Source organism: Sporothrix brasiliensis (assembly GCF_000820605.1).
Source record: "Sporothrix brasiliensis 5110 chromosome Unknown Cont20, whole genome shotgun sequence".
NCBI classification, from domain to species: domain Eukaryota; kingdom Fungi; phylum Ascomycota; class Sordariomycetes; order Ophiostomatales; family Ophiostomataceae; genus Sporothrix; species Sporothrix brasiliensis.
The window spans coordinates 2,093,710-2,113,186 of NW_024467139.1; the positions used below are offsets into that span (position 1 = coordinate 2,093,710).

At 56.3% G+C, this 19,477-nt stretch overlaps 6 protein-coding genes across 6 annotated transcripts; 2 read left to right on the top strand and 4 right to left on the bottom strand.

Moving 5' to 3' along the window:
* Positions 1-1,020: 1,020 nt before the first annotated feature.
* On the top strand, positions 1,021-4,014 carry SPBR_06542 (uncharacterized protein; the record flags this gene model as incomplete). The annotated part of the gene is made up of 2 exons (XM_040764798.1): positions 1,021-1,082; positions 1,194-4,014. The coding sequence occupies 2 exons, from the start codon at positions 1,021-1,023 to the stop codon at positions 4,012-4,014; spliced, it is 2,883 nt and encodes a 960-aa protein (XP_040616554.1).
* A 943-nt stretch (positions 4,015-4,957) lies between these two features.
* Positions 4,958-5,706, bottom strand: SPBR_07793 (uncharacterized protein; the record flags this gene model as incomplete). The annotated part of the gene is made up of 3 exons (XM_040766047.1): positions 4,958-5,294; positions 5,367-5,611; positions 5,686-5,706. The coding sequence occupies 3 exons, from the start codon at positions 5,704-5,706 to the stop codon at positions 4,958-4,960; spliced, it is 603 nt and encodes a 200-aa protein (XP_040616555.1).
* Positions 5,707-7,030: 1,324 nt separating this feature from the next.
* On the bottom strand, positions 7,031-7,732 carry SPBR_07835 (INO80 complex subunit C; the record flags this gene model as incomplete). Its single annotated transcript, XM_040766089.1, has 1 exon — positions 7,031-7,732. The coding sequence occupies one exon, from the start codon at positions 7,730-7,732 to the stop codon at positions 7,031-7,033; it is 702 nt and encodes a 233-aa protein (XP_040616556.1).
* Positions 7,733-8,001: 269 nt separating this feature from the next.
* SPBR_06727 (mitochondrial outer membrane protein) lies at positions 8,002-10,296 on the top strand (the record flags this gene model as incomplete). Its single annotated transcript, XM_040764983.1, has 5 exons — positions 8,002-8,133; positions 8,238-8,282; positions 8,369-8,453; positions 9,139-9,308; positions 9,388-10,296. 5 exons carry the CDS (start codon positions 8,002-8,004, stop codon positions 10,294-10,296), a joined length of 1,341 nt encoding a protein of 446 aa, XP_040616557.1.
* Positions 10,297-10,924: 628 nt separating this feature from the next.
* Positions 10,925-14,445, bottom strand: SPBR_06455 (ran-binding protein; the record flags this gene model as incomplete). Its single annotated transcript, XM_040764711.1, has 4 exons — positions 10,925-11,076; positions 11,160-11,862; positions 12,861-12,994; positions 13,104-14,445. 4 exons carry the CDS (start codon positions 14,443-14,445, stop codon positions 10,925-10,927), a joined length of 2,331 nt encoding a protein of 776 aa, XP_040616558.1.
* A 2,274-nt stretch (positions 14,446-16,719) lies between these two features.
* Positions 16,720-17,769, bottom strand: SPBR_07555 (uncharacterized protein; the record flags this gene model as incomplete). The annotated part of the gene is made up of 2 exons (XM_040765809.1): positions 16,720-17,197; positions 17,270-17,769. 2 exons carry the CDS (start codon positions 17,767-17,769, stop codon positions 16,720-16,722), a joined length of 978 nt encoding a protein of 325 aa, XP_040616559.1.
* Between the last annotated feature and the right edge of the window lie 1,708 nt (positions 17,770-19,477).

Consider the following 19,477-nt stretch of genomic DNA (forward strand, 5'->3'; position numbering starts at 1 on the left):
TCTTTGGCCATCCTCGCCCATCTTCATGACCATCCTCTTTGCCACAGTCTCGGCAGTGCCTGGCGATGGGCCTGGATCTGTCACCATTCCCCCCTCCCCGGCTCTTTGCGAGTGTCCCTTCACACGTCCGTGGATTGTCGCTCTGCAGAGCACTCTCTGGTCTGGCTGCGTCCCGTCCAAGTCCAAAAGTGCGTTTTATGAAGCAGTGCGAGATGGCAAAATGGAATGGAAGAGGCAAAAGATAAAGAAGTCTCATGTGAAGGCATATAACCAACGGCTTTTGCCCTTTCTTCCTCGTTCGGTCTGAACGTCTGAGAGTCTTCTCTTTTTCATTTTTGTCATCTCTCCACCGAGAATTCACTCTTTCACCGACTTTTATTGCTTCATCCACTTCTACTTCTTACTACCTTTACTTGTTTACGCCTCGTTCTACTCACTTTTCATAGTTTCTACCCCCTGTTCTAACAGTCAGCGCTCCGTAATACACACAGACCCTATTTTTCTGCGTCCATTTCCGCTGTTGTTTTCATTCTCTCGTTCTCCATCTCGCTTCTTGCGAAGAAACAGCTGTCTCTCATTCTATTGTTGTACTTTCTCCCCTCCCGTTTTTGCGTTGTGAAACCAACGAAAGAGCACACCAAGGCCAAACCCCTGTGGCATACCCTGTCCAGCCAGCACGAAAATCGCCAGCGCTGCTGCACCTGGCCGCAGACGTCTGCGACATCTAGCCTGCCATCGAACCCGCTCAACCCGCTTCAGGGCTCGCTGCAACATCGCTGCATCCACACTGCCAACACTCGAAAGGATCCCTGTCCTCCGCCCAGGACATTACGCAGGATGCTCTCCATCCTGAGTCGTTCCAGATCCCTCAGAGGGGGTGGCCACCACCAACATGGTGTCAGTAAGAATGGGAACGACACTGCAGACGCTTCTGTAAACGCCTCATCGGCCTCCACGAACCATGCGACAAGCCAGGGTAAGACGCACGGCCCAAACGCGCCGGTGTCTCTGCTCTCGACCATGGTGGTCCCCTCGAATGTGCCTGCCATTGTTATCCCCATGGCCAGTGCCAGAAACGACACGTCCGTTTCTGTTTCTGCTTCTGTTTCTACCTCTGCTTCGACGTCTCTCAATTCAACGTCCTCCTTTCCCTCGTCTTCTTCCTCTCCCTCCTCGTCCAACACCGGCACCAGTTCGTTTTCCAACACCTCGTCCATCGAGCCCGGCTTTGTCTCCAAGCCAACGCTGCAGACGTCGACCGTCTTGGGACTCGTTGAAGACAAGAACGAAAATAACGTGAATACTGCCACTTTCAGAAGGAACGATAAGCCAGTCCCAACTGACAAGGTATCGCCTGGCTCGAGACCGCCATCGCCTGGTATCGACGGCAAACGAGAATGCCCATACGTGAACCGGCCACTGCCGCTGCCTCCGCCTCCCAAAACGCCTTCTTCTTCGGCCAACACTGCTGCAGCTAATATGACTTCGCGGCCAAACAAAACAGGCGGCAATGCCCTGAATCGGCCTGGCCCTCCTGCCTTTTCAGGCTCGCTCGCACCACCCGGCAGACCTGCTGACTTCAACCGGCGCATATCGCGGGACGACATGTTCCTCGGATCCCAGTCAAAGAAGTCGGCAGCTGCCTTTGACAGGCGGATTTCCCGCGACGATCTCTACCTGGGGACGCGGCCTCCAGCAGCACGCAGCGGCGCCTTCCACATTCCCAACCGCCAACAGCCTACCACAGTGGCCGAGCTCGGTGGCCTTGACCCGCCAGGTGCATGGCCGACTCGCCGTGCTTCGCCCGAATCGCTGATGTCGGGTGAGATCCAGATCGGCATGGCTCTCGGAAGCCCGGTCAACGCTTCGCCAGCGGAGCCTATTACGTCCTTCCGGCCCCCGCAGCGTGCACAGGCAGACCGCCTTCAAAGGACAGATCCGGCTACATATGCCTCGTGGCAGCCGAGAGAAATGGCACAGACATACGAGAGCCTCGCTGCCGCCTCAGAGTCTTCTTCCACAAGCGGTAACGGTGACACTATGCCCATTCAACGCTCCAAGACGACGCGACGAAAGCTGTTTGGCATTTTTAGCAGCAAACGGCATCACGACCCAGTCAAGTCCACTCTGACTTCGACAGCTTCATCCCAGTCGCTCGAAGCTAGCGACGCGTCGTCGCTTGTCATGACCTCGGCCGTTCCAACATCCACAAATGCCTTGTCGGCATCCGTGGCAACAGAGCGGCCAGGTACTCGCAGCGGCAGCAAAAAGCACCAGCCAATTATTGTCCAGATCGTCCCTGAGCCTGCCACCATCACAAACATCCAAGCGAGCAACGGCTCCTCGCCTGACCCCGCGTCGTTTGGAGTACCGGCCGCCACAGCTACAGCAGCCCCAGGCAACAAGGAGGGCCGCGGTAAACGTCCATTCTTACGGTCGAAGGCATCGGAGCCTGCTTTCCGGAAAGCACCCGTCGTCTCCAATCGGATGCCTATGGGTCTAGGGAACAACACGATGGCCAATCTCACTGCCGCAAGTGGATATCCTCCTGCCGGTGACAGCAACTACCTGATGCCGCCACCAATGCTGGGTGCAAGCCCATACCTCGATGTGGAAATTCCCGAGGCCCGTTTGGAGCGATACAGCGTGATGTTTGGCAACCTTCTCGGCTGTGGTCCGTCCTGGCAGCCTGCATCGTCGCTGCTTGCGCGGCGCCAGGCCACGCTGGACAAGCTCAAGAACATCAACGACCGCATCCGCCAGGAAGACTTTGAGCGGGACTTTGCGGCGGCGGCCGCAGCCGACGCCACAATGGCCATCAACGGCTTGCCCAGCCCTGGCCTGCAGCGCCGGGCCACGTCGCCGCACGTCACGCGGTCGCCTGCGTTTTCGCTCTTTCCTGGCCGACCACACAACACTGACAACAATAGCACCTCCGGACCGGCCTTGACCAATACGACTAACGTCAATAGCCCGCTGCTGTCGCCGCGACTTCGGTCCAACACTACCTCCGCGACCACGCGCTCACCCACACGAGCTGGTTTTCATTTCCAGCAGCCGCCGGGCGTGGCCGTGTCCACATCACAGAAGACAGCACAACCTTTGTTGGTATCGGCATCTCAACGATACAACAAGAGTCCCCTCCGCAGCGATATCAATGGTCACAGCAACCCATCAAGCATGCTGAACCGTCGCGGACCACCGGCCAAGACACAAGTTATGCCGACGTCTGTACCAGCGCCAGCACCTGCACCTGTATCGGTGGTCCACTTCGACCCGACGCAGTCGAGGCTGATTCTGGACTCTCCCACAGAAATGGACTACCCTGTGGAGCAGACTTTGCAGCCGTTCAAACCGGTGATCGAGGAGCCGCAGTGGCAGATGATCTCACCGCCGTCATCGACAGGCTCAGTGTCCAGTAGCAGTGCGGGCAGTGCTGGCAGTGCAACGAGCAAGCTTTTGCGCAGCCGGACGTCGGGCTCACCGGCGTCGACGACGTCGCTGGAGCTCGATGTGGAAGAGCCGGACCCGACGCTCAAGTCGGCCGTGGAGATTTCCATTGCGCGCCAGATTAGCGTGTCGCGGCAGCAGCGGCAGCTTCTGAGGCCACTCAAGACAAATAACCTGGCAGTGCCCGCAGCCCAGACCACGACGACTTCGACCACGCCGATGTCTTCGTCCTCGTCGCCGTCACGGTCGGCCACGCTCCGTTTGGGCCGCAACGAGCGACTGCAGGAGACGAAAATGTCGACACCGACCCTGGTTGTTGCGCCGACGTCGCTCGATAATACAACTGTCAACAACTACAAGTACGTCGGCGAGAACGACAGCAACGGTAGTCGTGGTTGGGCGATGTCGTCGGCATCTTCTTCTCAGCAGCAGCAGCAGCAGCAACAGCAGTTGCGGTACCTGTCGCCGAGAAACAACGCCAGCGCGAACAGCAACAGCAACATGCAGGCGTATCAGCTGGCGCAGAACCGCAAGAGCGAGCGCGTCATCCTCGAGGCAGTGTAGTCCTCCGTGCCATATCATTCGTTCATCCTATGTTCCTTTCACTTCGTTCTTGTCCCTGGGAGCTGGTGCTATGCTCAGGGCAAGCCCTTTTCTTATTTTCTTTTTTCCTCCGTCTTGATCGACGAGATTTTTACCTTCCCCCGGCTGGGCAGAGTCCCCTTTTCATTTCTATTGTCTAGTACTTATTACTTTTCTTGGGCTGGCACTCTATTTTTATTTTGTCTGGGACAGTCTTCTTTTCATTGCACACTTTTTTTTCGTAACTTGGACCACAAGTCTGGTTCCGTATTTTCTTTTCCTTATTTTTCACTACTCTATGTGCGATACCACGAGTTGGACCTCGACAAACAGGACACTCAATATAAAGGGAAATATAAATGCAAATATAGAAATGACCCTACTATGATAATTTGCCTAGTGAAACACCCAAGTCTCTCTAACACACTTTCGCCGACTTGTTTCACCATTCCTGTTTACCCTGTCGGCTGGAACTGACGTCTTAAAGCATGACAAGGAGAGATGCACAGGGTCCAGCCGATACAAACGACTCGTGATTTGAGAAAGCATGAACATGATTGAAGAAAAATAAAACAAAAAGTTACTTGTCCGAGACAAGGTTGCCAGCTAAACTCTATTTCCCCCAAAAAAGGCACACAATTAACGGTGAAGCGTTTACTTGATTTGTCCAATTACCTAAATTATGTTTCGTACTTCACAGTCAATGTCATATATCAAATCATTTAGAAACCGATATCAAGAGTTATAATGCGATGAAAATTAACTACAAATAAAAACAAAGAAGAAAAAACGCCGTACCATATTATGATGGTATCCCAACAATGAAGGAAAACAAAACAGACGTAATTATAATAGACGACCCAAACAGACCAACCTCGCATGCATGTCATCGTCTAGCCCGGCCGTCTCGGCCCCCGGCACCCATTTACATCACCACACAGCACGAGTTCTGCTTCTTTGCTTGCGTGTAGAACATCTTCGACTGGGCGCTGAGGCCGTCGGACTTGGCGACGAGGTCGTCAATCTTCTCGCCGCGCTGGAGGACGCTCTCAATGGTCTTGTGCAGGACGATCTTGGTCTCGTCGAGCTGCTGCTGGATCTTCATGATGCTGTCGGCCTGCTGGGGGTCCTGGTACTTGACAATGTACTCCTTGAGCTCGGGGAAGGAGACGGAGGGATGCTCGCCGGTGGCCCAGGCAGAGCGCGGGCTGGCGGCGAGGAACTCGTCGACGACCTTGCCGAGCAGCTGATGGGCGACCAGGCTGACGGGGCGTTAATACAGAGTGCAGAAGCAACGAGGGGGAAAGGGGGAAGGGGGAAGAGTGCAATCTCACGGAGGGTAGGCTTGGTCCGAAATGATGATGCCGCAGATGCCCTCGCTGCGGCCGTAGGCGTGGAAGGTGTAGGCCTGCTCCTCGACGTCCTGGCGCTGGCCAGGCTTTGTGCGCTCGGCGACGGTCTTGGAGAAGAGCGTCATGAACTCGCCGATGCTGGAGCGGGTGAAGCGGGAGTACTCGCTGAGGTCCTTTTCGGCGACGAGCTCAACAGACTTGTTCTGGCCGCCTTCATTGCGGATGATCTGTGGGTTGTCAGCGTCGTTGCAGGGCACAAAAGACGTGTGTTCCCCTCCGACTCTTGCCTGGCTTGACGTACACCAATGTAGTAGAGCTTCATGATGGCGACGGGTGGCAGACGTCGACTGTGGCGGTGAAGTAGGTTGTCGATGCAAAGGCAAGGCGAAACGAAAAGGGGGCGAGGGGAGCGGGCAGTCGAGCGACAAGGCCACCGGAGAGAGACACGGATCGATCGAGACGACGGAGGCTGGAAGATGTCGGTGGTTGTCGCAATGCGCAATGTCAGAGGCAGAAACGAAAATGCGAGTTGGACAGTTGGATAGCGCAGAAAGGCAACTGGTGGCGGCTATGCTGAACGACTGGTCGTTTGGTGAGACGGGACCTCGCATGGGTTGAAACTCCGAACAGGGGAAGGCGGGGTGGATGGTGGTTGCCCGCAGTGAACTTCGGTGGACTCTAATTACAGGTTGCTGCTTCCCAGCAGGAGTGCCTGGAGCCTTCCCTTTTGGCGCTGTCACATGCCCCTCGCCAGTGGCGGATTTGGTGGTGGGGACCAGTTATGCTTGTTCTGTTGGGGCAGGTGCGGAAGGGTAGACCAGGCCAAGGCGGTGAGTAGATCCAGCAAGGAAGGTCCGCGCGCCGGGTGCGCCTGTCCAGTAGGCTTCAGTAGGCTTCAGTAGGCTTCAGTAGGCTTCAGTAGGCTTCAGTAGACTGTAATGACTGCCTCCACTCTTCCGTTGCTGTCGAAAATTTTGACCTCTCCTCTCTCCTCTCTCCTTTTCCTCTCAACAACGACGATCGTGGAAGCACAAGAGCAACAGCTGAACAACGCAACAAGAGCCCCTCTTCCCTGCCGGAACGAACAGTTGAATTGCATGGAATGCATCTGCCTAGTGCGCAACGCATTTTATTCCATGCGCGACTGAAGACTGTCACGCGATGCGAGTCTGACGAAGGATGCCTAAGTAGGCGTTCAAGGGGCGGCTCAAGCTGAGTGCGGCTGTCTGTCCCTTTCTGGAGCTCTCTACCGATCTGTCCCACTGCCACGACGACCTGGCGTCCTGCTATGGTAACCGATTACTATCCCCCTACGTTTTCGGTGGTCAGTCGACGAGCGAGCCTCGTGCTTGCTTGGATGGCAGAGATTAGACGTTCTTCTTGACCACGATTAAGCCGGAGCACCGCGCTCGCTCACGTCGCTGAGAGGCGACGGGTGCATAGCTGGGGCTCGATTTGTGAGGGTCATACATTGGATGTGTATATTGTGTACATTGTGTATATTGTCGTCTTTTCTTGAGCTATAATGTACAAGATGGCCATGTCCATTCGTAAATGCATCTGGAAACACATCCGCAACGCCTGCGTAACGCCCGCTGTCCCAAATAACCCTTCTTCCGAAAAACCAACTCCGTTTCCTCCTTCTCTTACTTCAGCACCGTGTGGGCACCGCGCGTCTCCAGGTACTGCTCGGCCACACCCTGCTGGAAGTTCCGGATCGCCGCAAAGACCTCCATGTTGTGGTAGCGCAGCCGCGTCTTGGGGTCTGTGTACGGTGCCGACAGGCCCGTGATGTCGCAGTACCGCCGCTGCGGCGCCAGGCTCGGCGCGCTCTCGATGTTGGTGTAGGTCACGCTGGGGGCGGACGCGCCCACGGCGGACAGGGCCGCGGCGCCCGCCGAATGTCCAGTACCGGCGGCCCCCGGCAGCCGCAGGCTCTTTTCGAGCACCAGTTTTGACAGACTGCGGTTGGCCTGGGCCAGGTTGGGCGGCAGACCGGCCCCTCCATTGCTGCCTGTCGCCGGCCCGGCCGGCGTCGACGCGCCGCTCGTGGACAGGCCGTCGCCGTCATCGTCCGCTTTCCCGGCCGCTGCCGCCGCAGCCGCCGCCGCGTTTCTCGACGCCCGGGGCGTGTTGGCACCGCTGTTGTTCTCCTGCGGCGTGGCCAGAGCTGAGGCTTCTCGCCGCGACGCGTCGCCCAGGATGGTCTTGACGTTCTTGTTGCGCCGCTGGTTCGGCTTCCACGACGGGTTGCGGAACGTCTTGTGGATAGAGTGGATGTCACGCTGCTCAATGAGCTCGACGTGCGCAGCCTGTGCGGCGATCTGTTCGGGTGTTTGGGTGGCCATTGTGAGGGTGTCGCTGGAGACGAGTTGTGGCTGTGGAAAGTCGAGATGCAAAGAAGCACTCCCTGTAGAGCTCCAACATATCTTATTTCTGGCGGGTATGGTCGGGCGGTCATATTCTGCCGAGGCACACCGCCTACTTACTCTGGCACGCAGCGGCCCCACCAACGGCCATTTTACGATTCGTAGTGACGCGCGCCGCGTGCGAATGGCTTCTTGTTTACTTACTCAATCGCTTCGCAAACGCCGACCTCTCGATAGACCAAAATGGTATGACCAAATTTACGGGACGCCCCCAGTATGAGATGGTTGATTTCTTCGGCGACATACAGGCTGACCCGTCACAGGAGAGCCCGCACGAGCACCAGCAGAACTTGCTGCTGTCGCGCATCATCACGAATGTGGTATGTAGAGACAAGATGGTGGGAGATGAGACGGATGGCAATCGAAATGGCTGGATATGGGCAGGGAACCCACAACGGCGAAGACCAGCTAACAAAATATGCAGGAGAAGCTCAACGAGGCCGTCATGGTCATGAACAAGGCACTGCAGGTGTGTGCTCTCCAGACATGACGCTGACGAGCGGCACGATGCCACGAGAGATGCCACGGGAGCACAGCTAACTTTGGCTCGTCTAGGACATTAACATCCAGAACATGGATGTCGAGCTTGTTGCCCAGATGTTCAAGAACTACCGCTCCAACGTGCTTTTCCACTTGGAAGGTGAGTTTTGCGTCCGTTCCACAGGCAGATCTTCTAACCAAACGTTGTTTCTAACTCCCAGGAAGCCACCGACAAACTGTCCGAGCCGTCATAAGAGCCAGAGACTCTTTCTGCTTGTTGTTTCGACGGCCTCATCTCTCTTTTGCAATATTTCTCCGTGTTTTATGCCTGCGCTTTACGACCCATGATGCTCAGTACCGGCAGCTTTCCTTTCTGGGCGATGTCTGTTTATAGGAATTACGTTCACTGCCATGAATATACAAACGTACTTTTGTTTCATTAGAACGTCCTGTCATGACGTGAATGTGCATACTTGGTGGCATCAACATACGAAATGCCAGCCTGCTGACCGCCGCCTAGAAGCGCCCTAACGTTCACTGAAATAGCGCCTCACATGGCTCAACGTCACTGAACGCAACCCCACCAAAACGGCCAATTTATAGTGGAGTCGTCTTGCCCCCAAAAACTTTACTTCAACTACGACTTCATCGAAACAGCCTCTCTCTCAAACACCTCTCAATGTCGCCCGCAACAGCGCCGCCACAACAGCCCGCCGGCACACCAAAGACACAGAAAACGCAAAAGATGGCTTCCTCTTCGACGTCATCACCGCCCTCCCTCTTCCCGCCAATCCCCGCGCCCCTCCAACGCCTCTTCGATCTCGTGCCCCTCATCACATATCCAGCAAATGCTCTGCCCGGCGACGACGACCCTGGCCTCGACAGCCTCGACAACGACCTCGCAGGCGATTCAGACGGCAACCTGAGCTTTCTTCCCACCCTCTACGTCTTTATCGAACCCGCCGACGCCGCGCGTGGCCGCGCGAGCTTCAACCCAACGTGTCTCAAGTGGCAGGTAAGTTGAGCTTCTTCGCGATGGAAGACCGTGACGACGAAAACGAACAAAACAAAAGGATGCTGACCTGTTACTCAAGACATTCCTGCGGTTTGCCGACATCCCTGTGCGTTTGGCTGCCTCGTCCAACCATGCCTCGCCCACCGGCGCCCTGCCATTCTTGCAGCCCGCCCGACGGAGGACGCCGTCCCAGCCGAAGTCAAAGGCAACAACGACACCACAGCCGCCACGGCCCATTCCGGCCCACGACTTCCCGGCATTTGTCAAGAAGAATGCCCAGGCGTCACAGTCATCGTCGTCATCGTCAACTATAATCCCCTCGACCCTGCGTGACAACCCCAAGGCCGCCGCCTACCAAGCCCTGCTCGATACCAGCCTGCGCCGCGCTTGGCTGCACGCCGTCTACCTCGACGAGACTGCGCCATCCACGTCATCCACGCCATCCACACCAAAAAAAGCATCTGGGCAGTCCATTGCTGCCCGCCTCTACGCCCATGCCGCCTCGACGTCGCCGCTCATCCGCTGCGCTCTGGCCGGGCAGCTGCGCACCGCCGCGGCCGCCGAGGTTTGGGGCAGCAGCAGCGGTGCACAGGCCGTGACGGCGTCGGCGACGGCGCAGCTGTACCGCGATGCAGAGGCTGCATTGGCGGCGTTGTCGACGCTGTTGGCGGGGGAAGACGCAAACGAAGAGGCAGATGGCCGGTACTTTTTTGGCAGCCGCGAGCCGACCCTGTTTGATGCGGCCGTGTTTTCGTACACGCACCTGTTGCTGGAGGACGACGATGACAACGACCAAAGCGGACGGCGGCCCCGCTTCAGGTGGCACAATCGTGTGCTGCCCGATATGGTGCGTGCGCACCCGCGGCTGGTCGAGCACCGCGACCGCATTGTGGCACGATACTGGCCGAAGCAGGATGTGGATGGGTCGGAAACAGCGGCCGAAAAGACTCCAGCCGCCGACACATCCGCGAGCTGGATCCAGGTCTAGCAGGTGGAAAGTCAGTGGAAAGAGAGTGGCAGTGCGCTGCTTTTGTACAACACCTCCCCTCTTGTTATGATACCCATAGAAATACACAAATGGTTGCACATGGACAAAGTACGTCGAAGTGGATTGCATTCTGTCTTCTACGGTCGGTCATATTAAAGGCCCCCAGGGCGGCTGGTAACAGGTGTAAAGACGTAAGCCGGCAGACGGCAACGTGGGAAAAAAGGAGCGAGACGGAAGATGGAAATGGACATGGAAACAAAACGCCTCATAACGCCTTGTTCTATAACAGTGAAGATAAGGAACAATGAAATGTAAAGTATGATTGATGCGCCCAGTGCAACACACGACGTCGAAACCAAGGGAAAAGAGAAGAGACAGTTGCAGAAGACAAACTCTCAGATCCAATGAGTCCCGTACCTAGAGGCCTACAATAAAAATAAAACGCCTGAGAGTTGACCATGGAAGGGATAAGTACAAAATGAGACAAAACAAACACCTGGATATGAAGAAGAGCTGGCGAGCGAGGCACCGGAAAGAAGAAAAAAAATGAGAGAATAAAACAGGGGACACAGGCAGCAAACACAAAGACGGATGCTTTATGATCCGAGTGTTTCGACGACCGCGCCACTTATGGCGTATAGGGCTGTGGGATGCCGTCCAACACGCCCTGTATCGTCACAAACGAGCCCGGCCCGCCGTTCTGCCGCAGGTCTTCGAGGAGCACATTGGTTTGCGCGTGCAGGTTCTCCAGCGCCGAGCGCGACGACTTTCCGGTGGATACTGTTGGCGTAGTTAGTGTCGGAATCAACCTCTACATTCAACGTGGTAAAGACAGGGATCAGGGCAAGGGGAACGGAACATACACAAAATGGCCGAGTTGAGCTCTTCGGCAACTGCCACCCGTCCTCGCTGGTCCAGCAAATGCGCCACTTCCGGCTGCTTGAGCGGGTTCGGATATGCCAATAGAGAGAATATCTCGTTCAGTGCGTTTTGAATCTTCGGCCGCATGTCGCTGTTAAACTCAATCTGCAGATACTGGCCGTATCTGACTGCGTTTTGCACCAGCGCCTGGCTCACCGGCTGGTCCGCTGGCTGGCTCTCCGCCGTACCGCTGTCCTCGACCATCATGACGTCGTCGACATCCATCTGCGGGTTGTGGCCGTTGGCCTGTCTCGCAGCATCGCCGCCGGCCTGGCTTGGGTCGGCACCATTTGTGCTACCATTGGCATTGCTGGACCCATGGCCGCTGCCAACAATGTTCAGCTCGGCTTCTTTGCGGATCATTTCGACGAACTTGCGGCACTTCAGGTGGAAATGAACAGTCTCGTTTTGGTGCAGCACGGTCGGGTAGTCTGCCTTAGTCAACTCGAGCGCCCGGTCAATGTCGCCTTCGAGCACAGCGCGGCGGATGCGCTGCCTCTTGTTGGCATCCTCGTCGTCGGCAATGTTGTATCCCCGCACGGGGTGCTTCGAGTCGATGTTTAGGGCCTCTTTCTCGGCCTCGATTTCCTTCGCAAAGGCGCGGGCGGTGTCGACATAGCCGTCCTGTTGCAAAAATTGCAGGACCTACTTCGTGTTAACATGTGCCTGTTGTTTACGTCGACAAGACGTACGAGTGGAGACTTACCAGCTGCTGGACAAGGTCGGTCTCGCTCGTAGCAGTTGCAAGATCATCGGTGCTTTCCGGTTCGTTAGCTTCCAAGCAATGGGCCCGACATGATGAGAAAAAGACGGGAGGTACCTTGTTTTCAGAATCTGCTGATTGATGTCCTGTTTCTCTTTCTGTGATACAAGTCTCGTTAGTAACCGGACGAGCCAACAAGGATAACGTAGAAAGCAAGACGGCCAAAATTTGCACCAGACGACGCCAAACACAAACGCCCATAGTTAAAACATCGCTCACACTAGTAGGCGAGCTTGACTGATGAGGCACAAAACAACAAATCCAGTACGAAACGGGTTTCAATGACGCTTGTGACTTGGGTGCTGCCGATTTCGGTGCTGCCATCTAAGCACTGGCGGCCTGGTCGCTCGCACCGTCGCGGCCACGCGCAACTAGGATTCTGGTAGCCTGTGCAGACCGACAACAGTCTGAAAGTGGAACCTCTGCTTCGAGTTCATGGGCCACGGCGAAAGACTGTGCAACTTTTCATAAAGCGCCGCCCCCAACCAAATCGACGCTGCTATCTTGGCCCTCGGGGTCCATGTGAAACAGCAAGGCGACGAGAGAGGCGACAACGAAATAAAAGATACAAAAAACAATGACATAGGGTAGTGTTGGGATAAGGAATACAATGTAGAGGGTAAAGCAGCAACCATATATGAACGGAGGTAGGATGTGGTAAGGTATCAGAGGTTCCGACATTCGGTCGATAATGGGATGCAGGAGGACGCAAACGAAAAATAAATAAGTAACAGACAATGGGAGAACAGTTTGTGGATTGCATGAGATGTCGTGAAAGCAGGAAAACGAAGACGCATAACTGGTGACGAAGCAGAACAAAACAAAAGTGCGAGACGGTACAAAACACGCAAAAAGGGAAAAGAAGGAAATAGGTTCCTACCTTCATGACACCGTCGATATCAAAAGTGAAAGGCACCTGCCCAAAATTGACGCGAATGTGCTCGCCCAGCTTCTTCATTCCAACGGAGGGAAAGAGCTTTAGGCTGGAGCTTTTGATGTCCTTGAACGCAACGCCTGGGAAGGAGCGGTTGGTTAGTTGGGTCGAGAAGAAGGAAGGAGCCGCGCGACAGAGCTAAAACAGAAAAAGAAATAAGAAAGGACAAACGAAACAAAAGGAGCATACCCAAATCTTCGCCGTTCTTGGTGAAGAAGGCGGTGCCCGTCCGAAAGTTGACGCCACAGCCCACAATATCACCTGGGCCAAACGAAGGGCCGTACTTCTTGCCGGAGCCATGGTCAGTGAAGACGTTGCCATCATCGCTGTGATAGCCCCACGAGCCGGGCTCCCAGCCAGGCGGACGCGACAGCTTGGCTGATGCTTCGGAGAAGCCGATGCCAATGGTCGACTCTTCCCGCTTCTTGGAGAGAATCGTCACCTCGTAGTAGTAGATGCCGCACTGTGGCGGCATGTAGTGGTCGGCGCGCACGGAGCCGGCCTCTTGAGCGTGCTGGTTGTGGTCGCTTGCGGACCGGGACCCGGCGAACTTGACGTCGAGGCCGTCCGACAACACGTCCAGCGACGACGCCTTGTCGTCCTTGTCCCAGCGTGACGGCAGGGGTGCCATGGGCTCCTCGTCGTCCGCCAGGCCGCCGCCGCCGCCGCCGCCGCCGCTGCCACTGCTGCCGCCAATGCCAATACCGCTGCCGCTTCCGCCGCCCAGACCTTTCTCGACCACATCGAATGCCAGACCACGGTGCGACCCGGGGCCACCAATCTTGCCGTTGCCGAGGCCGCCGGGGCCGTTGTTGATGCTGATGCTGGTCAGGCTGGCATAGGTGCTGAGGCCGTCGAGTCCGCCGCTGCCGCCGCCACCCAACAGCGAGCTGCTATGCCGGCCGTGCAGTCCACCCAGGTTGCCTGCTCCCAGCATCATGCCACCACTGCTGGATGCCCCTGCACCTGGTTGGGCCGCTGCTGGCTGGCGTGCGTGGAGCTGCTGGCTCTCGCGTGCGGCCTGCACCTTGGCTTTGTACTGCTCCTCGAGGCGCTGGACGTACACCGATTCGCGGAGGTAGGAAGGCGTGAAGAAGCCCGCGTTGTTGTTGGGAACGATCGTCGTGCCCGGGGCATCCGTGTAGGAGGGGCCTCGCAAGAAGGGCTCAAACGCACGCGAGAACGAGGGCAGCTGGCCTCGCGAGCCGAGCAGACGCATTAGGGCGCTGTCGGGAACGTTCGTGTTCAGGCCGGACCACATGGGATCCGCGTCGTCGTCGTTGCTGCCGGTCAGGTTGGCGCTGCTGCTGCTGTGGCTGCCATAAGGTGGCCGTATGCTCGTGTGGAAGTTCGCGCCATTGCTCTCGGAGCCGTCGGCATTGGTGGTGTTGAGTAGCTGTTGGAAGGTGGCGCCGGAGCGGCCGTAGCCACCGGGGCTACCTGCAGCCGAGGCGTAGGAGGGCCGTCGTGGCGAGAAGCCCGGCAGGCCGGTGGGCAAGCCCGAGTCGGGATAAGAGTATGGGTTTGACATTGTCGGATTGGGGGACGCAGACGACCGACGGAATGTCGCTTGGGAGGGACGCAAGCTGCACAGGTAAGGTGCAACAGGCGAGGATGAAAATACGCCAGAGAAATAAGTAGAATCTAGTCTCAGGTCAGGCAGGCCGGCAATCGGTCGTTTGGGCTCGTGAGATGACGGTGTGCGTATCGAAGGTCTGGTTGATGTCAAGTCAAGGTAGAAACGATAGATAGCGGCAAGAAGCCGAGCAGAAGACAATCATCAACTGGCGTATCAAATGATGGCCGACACAGGGAGGTGGCGTCCCGAAAACGCTAGAAAAATGGACGCCGCGGTGGAAACTGAGAAAGGCTGGCCAGAGCGCTGGGTGACAGGGCGTCGGAGAGAAAAGAGAGGAGATGATGCAGGGCGAAAGATGAGGCCCGAGACAGCAAATGCCGAGAGCAGCGGTGCGTCGGCTCTCGTGCTGTGTCGACCCGGCTTGTCTGGGTCTAGGCGGTCGGTCGGTCGGCCGGTCGTCTAATCACCTTACCCGCTTGTTCGTTGTCCGTTGTCGTCGTCTGCTCTGCACGTGTCGTTGACTCTTGGATGCTCTGTGGTGTTGAGATTGACGCCGTTGAGGTCTCCGCTCCGAGGATAGGCGTTGAGATAAGCAATGCAAGGGAACTGGCGTTGATGGGAGCTGCCAATCGTGTGTGCCGTAGTGAAGTCAGCGTTGGGCGCCGAAGATGGGAGGAGAGAGCAGCCTGTCGTGGAGGGATCGTCAGGCAGAACGGCGAGGAAAGCTTTAGGGGGGAAGTATTCGGAAACGAGAGGAGAGAGGTGCGGTTCTCTTTCGATGGCGGGTCGTGCTGCCGTTGTGCTTGGACACTGGCGATGGGGGAAGGAGGGATGGGCTAACAGAGCTGGTGGCGGGCGCGGTCGAGGTTGGCAAGGACGAATGGTGCGTAATCGTGTGCTAGTTCGCCGTGGAGGGTGTTCTGCAGTGGTCGTCTAAGCGCTGTAGCAAAGAGCAGCTAGCACGGGGCGACGAATCACGGGATGCTTTACAGGGCAGTTCGAAACACCTGAGACCAGAGCGAACGGGGCATACTCGACCAGCTTTTCAATTGTTGTCCGAAAATAAAAGAAGGGGCGAGCCTTTGCAGAAAAAAGGCATGTTTTAGGAAAGCATCTTATTTCCTGCTTCTGCTCGAGGACTTTCAAGATACGAGCTGTGCCGTGACCGATCCGACACACGAGGTAGAGCAGTGCACATGACGGCAGAACGCTGGAAGGGACCGCCTGTACTCCGTACAGAATAGAGATATGAATGATGCGACCTAGGCCCTGGACTGCAGCGTAGGCGAGACATGCTGTCGCTGACGGAATCGTTGAGGTGATTGCTTCGGTAGTGGGCTAATCGACAGTCGTTTAGCGGGTACTTTGCGAGCGAGGCTGCTTGCTGGTGGTTTTGCGGGGGGAGCCACAATTGAGTATGTACCTCCAGATCAATAAGTGCCAGCATCCACATCAGAGTGGGTCCATCCACCACTTGCAAGCAGCTGGACTTTTCGAGCTACACCAGTCCTGGGCTGGCCTTGCAGGAGTGGTCACTGGACCATCTGTTTGCAGGATGGGAGAACACGGCCACAGCATATTGCAGCCAGGAGCAATCTAGACGCAAGAAAATACTGCCAAGGATGTGTGTACGGGTGAGAAAGGAACAATGGGAAGTGCCTTTTATATTGTTACAACGTAGGGCTGCTTGCATATGAGGTTTCGATGTTTCGAAGTTGAGGTAAGAGAGCATTTAAGAACATGGTGAACTATGGCACGCTGGAGGACACTGTGTGTGGTGAAGACAAAAACTTTTCAATACTGGGGGGTCGCTGCACATATGGTCTTCCTTTTCCATTCTTCTGCTCCAGGTGAACCCACCTCCAGCAAGCACTGAAAAGAAACGCAGAGCAAAAGATGCAGACAAAGCACTGGAAGATGATTTGCTTAAATTGGCGGAACACAAGCCTGATAGCCGCCCTATACCCAACTCCCCATCCTGATAAATCCCTTTTGACCGAAGAAGACATCGATAAGAACAAAGAAACGCACAAAATGACACGGGCCTGATAGACTATTGACCAACGCCAGAAAGCAACCTGTAGAAGAAAAAAACAGAGACCGCAGCCATCACTATTGTACACGCCGTGAGAAAAACAAATACAACCATTACCATAACAAAACCGCTAGAAGGACCGAAAGGAAAGAGGAGACATGAAAAGGAAAACAGAGTCGACGGGTCTCCTTCTATGCTGCCGCGGCAACGGGTGTTGCCGCCTCGGTGGCCGGCTCGACAGACGGACTCGGTACGGCGCTCGTGTTGGCCATGTCGACGTCGCTGGGCGGAGCCGTGGCATCGCCGTTGGTGACTCCATGCACATGGCCGTTGGTCTTGGCGCCCGCGTTCTGGTCCTTCTTGTCGCTGTTGCTGTCCTTGCCGTTCTCCTTGTTGCTGCCCGTGCCGTCGGCCGACGCCGTGGCGGAGGTCGACTCGTCGCCGCCGTCGGTGTCGGTGGCGGACGTCTTGGGCGGCGCACGCCAGCGGGGGATGCTCCAATGCACGCCGGTAAAGCTCTTGAGCTGGAAGCTGCCCTTGGCCCATTTGCGGCAGGGCTTGCCGGAGCGGTCGAGGGCGCGCAGGCCGGCATTGATGGCGCCCATGCTGGCCTTGGGGCCGAGCTTGTGTGCGCCAGCGGCAGACGCGCGAATTTCAACGCCGTCCTCACTGGTCTGTTAGTGTCCATAACAAAACACACACTCACACACACACCAAAAGGGCTGAGGGGGAGTGACATACAGTTTGGCCTTCTTCTTGGGTCCTGGCTTGCTGCGGACGCGTGCAGCGGGCTGCGGTGTGTCGCCGTTGGTGCTAGCCGGTCCGGCGCTGGCAGTGCCATCGACACCGGCAGCGGCGGCCGTGCGCTTCAGGCTGCCCCTCTTTTTGCTGGCGGCATTGCTATTGCTCTCCTCGTCGGCTGCAGCGGCCGCAGCTCCGTTGGGTGGTCCCATGGTCGAGGACGAGACGGGTGTATCGGCAGCAGCTCCGGTGGGAGTTGCAGGCGTCGACTCGGACGCGTTGTCGTCCTTGGCAGCAGCGGCAAGCTTGGCGTTTTCGGCGTTGTCTTCGTCCTTGGCGGGCAGAGGCGTCGAGGGGGCGGGTGTGTGTGTGTCTGAGACAGTGCTTTCGTGGCTGTCGGGGAAGATAGCACGCAGCTTGTCGGGAGACACGGTCAAGGTGATGATGCCAGGGGCGTTCTTGTCCAACTTCTCTGACTTCCGGCGGTCTTTCGATGACATACTGTGATGGGCGTGTGGACCAAAGAAGAACCAAAATGCGTATGGGAGAAAACAAAAGCAGTCGAAAGCGTGAGCCGACAAGGGAGGCTCGATTGTTTATTTGGATCGACGGTGCCCAAAAAAACTGATGATAGTTTGTAAAAGGTGTGTTCGAACCCTTTCGATGTCAACGCCGCCTGTGGACGAAATTCGCGTTGTAGTGGGAGTTGGCTGGACTGCAGGAGACCAAAGGCGACCTCAAAGCACAAAAGAGACACGGTGTGGAAAAGACGTCCCGAAAAATCAAGTCACAAAAGGACGGTCGTGAAGACAGAAAAAAGGGCGTTGGCACAAGAGCCAAAGACGGCCCCAACGAGAATCCTCTTCGTCTTCTCGAGCGTTGTGCTGGCAGCCACTCAATCGATTAATCGGTGGGCTGGGCGGTGACGATCGCGAGATGGGCGCGACAGCGGACGTAGTCGGCGGCAGGGGCAATCATGGGCGTGGTGGTGAGAGCAGTGGAGCGGTGGTGGTGATGGGCGTCGATGGGCCTTGGTCACGATGGTGATGATGGTGATGGGATGGCGACGATTGAGGCCGACGGGGGAAGGGGGAGCGAAAGGGATTTTATTGTGGCGTGCAAAGGCATCCTGGGGGAAATAGAGGGTTTGGGTTTTGGGGCCATTCTCGCAATGGGAGCGGCCGGAGCGTTGGACAGCTAAAAAAGGAGGGCGCATTTTTGATGGGTTTTTTTCTCTCGCCTTGTTCGCGCCGCCAAAATGCTGAATGAAGTCTCCAGGCGAGCCCGGAACGAGAACTGTGTAAGTTACGTGGTTTGGCCCGTGGCAGCAAGTGTTTTAGTCTGGCGACTGGGGCCCGTGTTTTTGCATTTATTTTTGCTATTTTGTTTAATTCGGCCGCCAAATACGCCAATAACACGCCAGAAGGCTCAGAGCGCTGGCCTGAGGCAGGAAGCTGCTCCATAAAAAAGGAGGATGTAACCAATCAGGTCCATGTTTTGATTCCAAATGCGGACTAGCGCATTTGTATTGACAGTCAGGGGCACACAGTGCCGAACATGTGCGAGGCACGGAGCGACTACGGAGTCAGTTTGGTGATGATGTGCTGCCTTCTGCCCTTTGAAATCTGCTGTTTCGTCACCCGTTTTGTGGCTTTACCGCCTGGATTTTGCGTTTCTGGCTGCTTCTGTCGGCATTACGGAGCAGCACCTAGCAGCCAAGGAACAAAGTAATAGACACGACACAGGACACACAGGACACACAGGACACAGACACAGCCTGCGACCATTCATTTTCCACTTGGTGGCGCAGACCACCATTCGCCTGTCAGTCTCGCCAACTCCCGGCTGACGCCAGCCAGGATGCAGGAATCAGGGAGCTGAGGATGCGCGCTCAGGTGCGATACTGTGAGACAGACGCATCCCACAGGACGCACGCATTTCCGATCACAGTCGCTGTAATGGACAGTTGCACCTTCTAACCGTGACAAGAGCGGCCTGGGATGGCAATAGCGATAGGGGAGTGAGGGGCCGACGTGCTGTTTTGCGCGCATCTTTGCAACGTTCGGAAAGAACTACTGGGTAAAATCGATCTAAGTCGCCCAAGTGTTCCCGGAGAAGAAGGAACGAGAAAATGAACGGAAGGAGCGAGAGACCGTTGGGCAACGGTAGTCCACACAGTGCCCATGAGCTGGCGAGACCTTTTTGCTC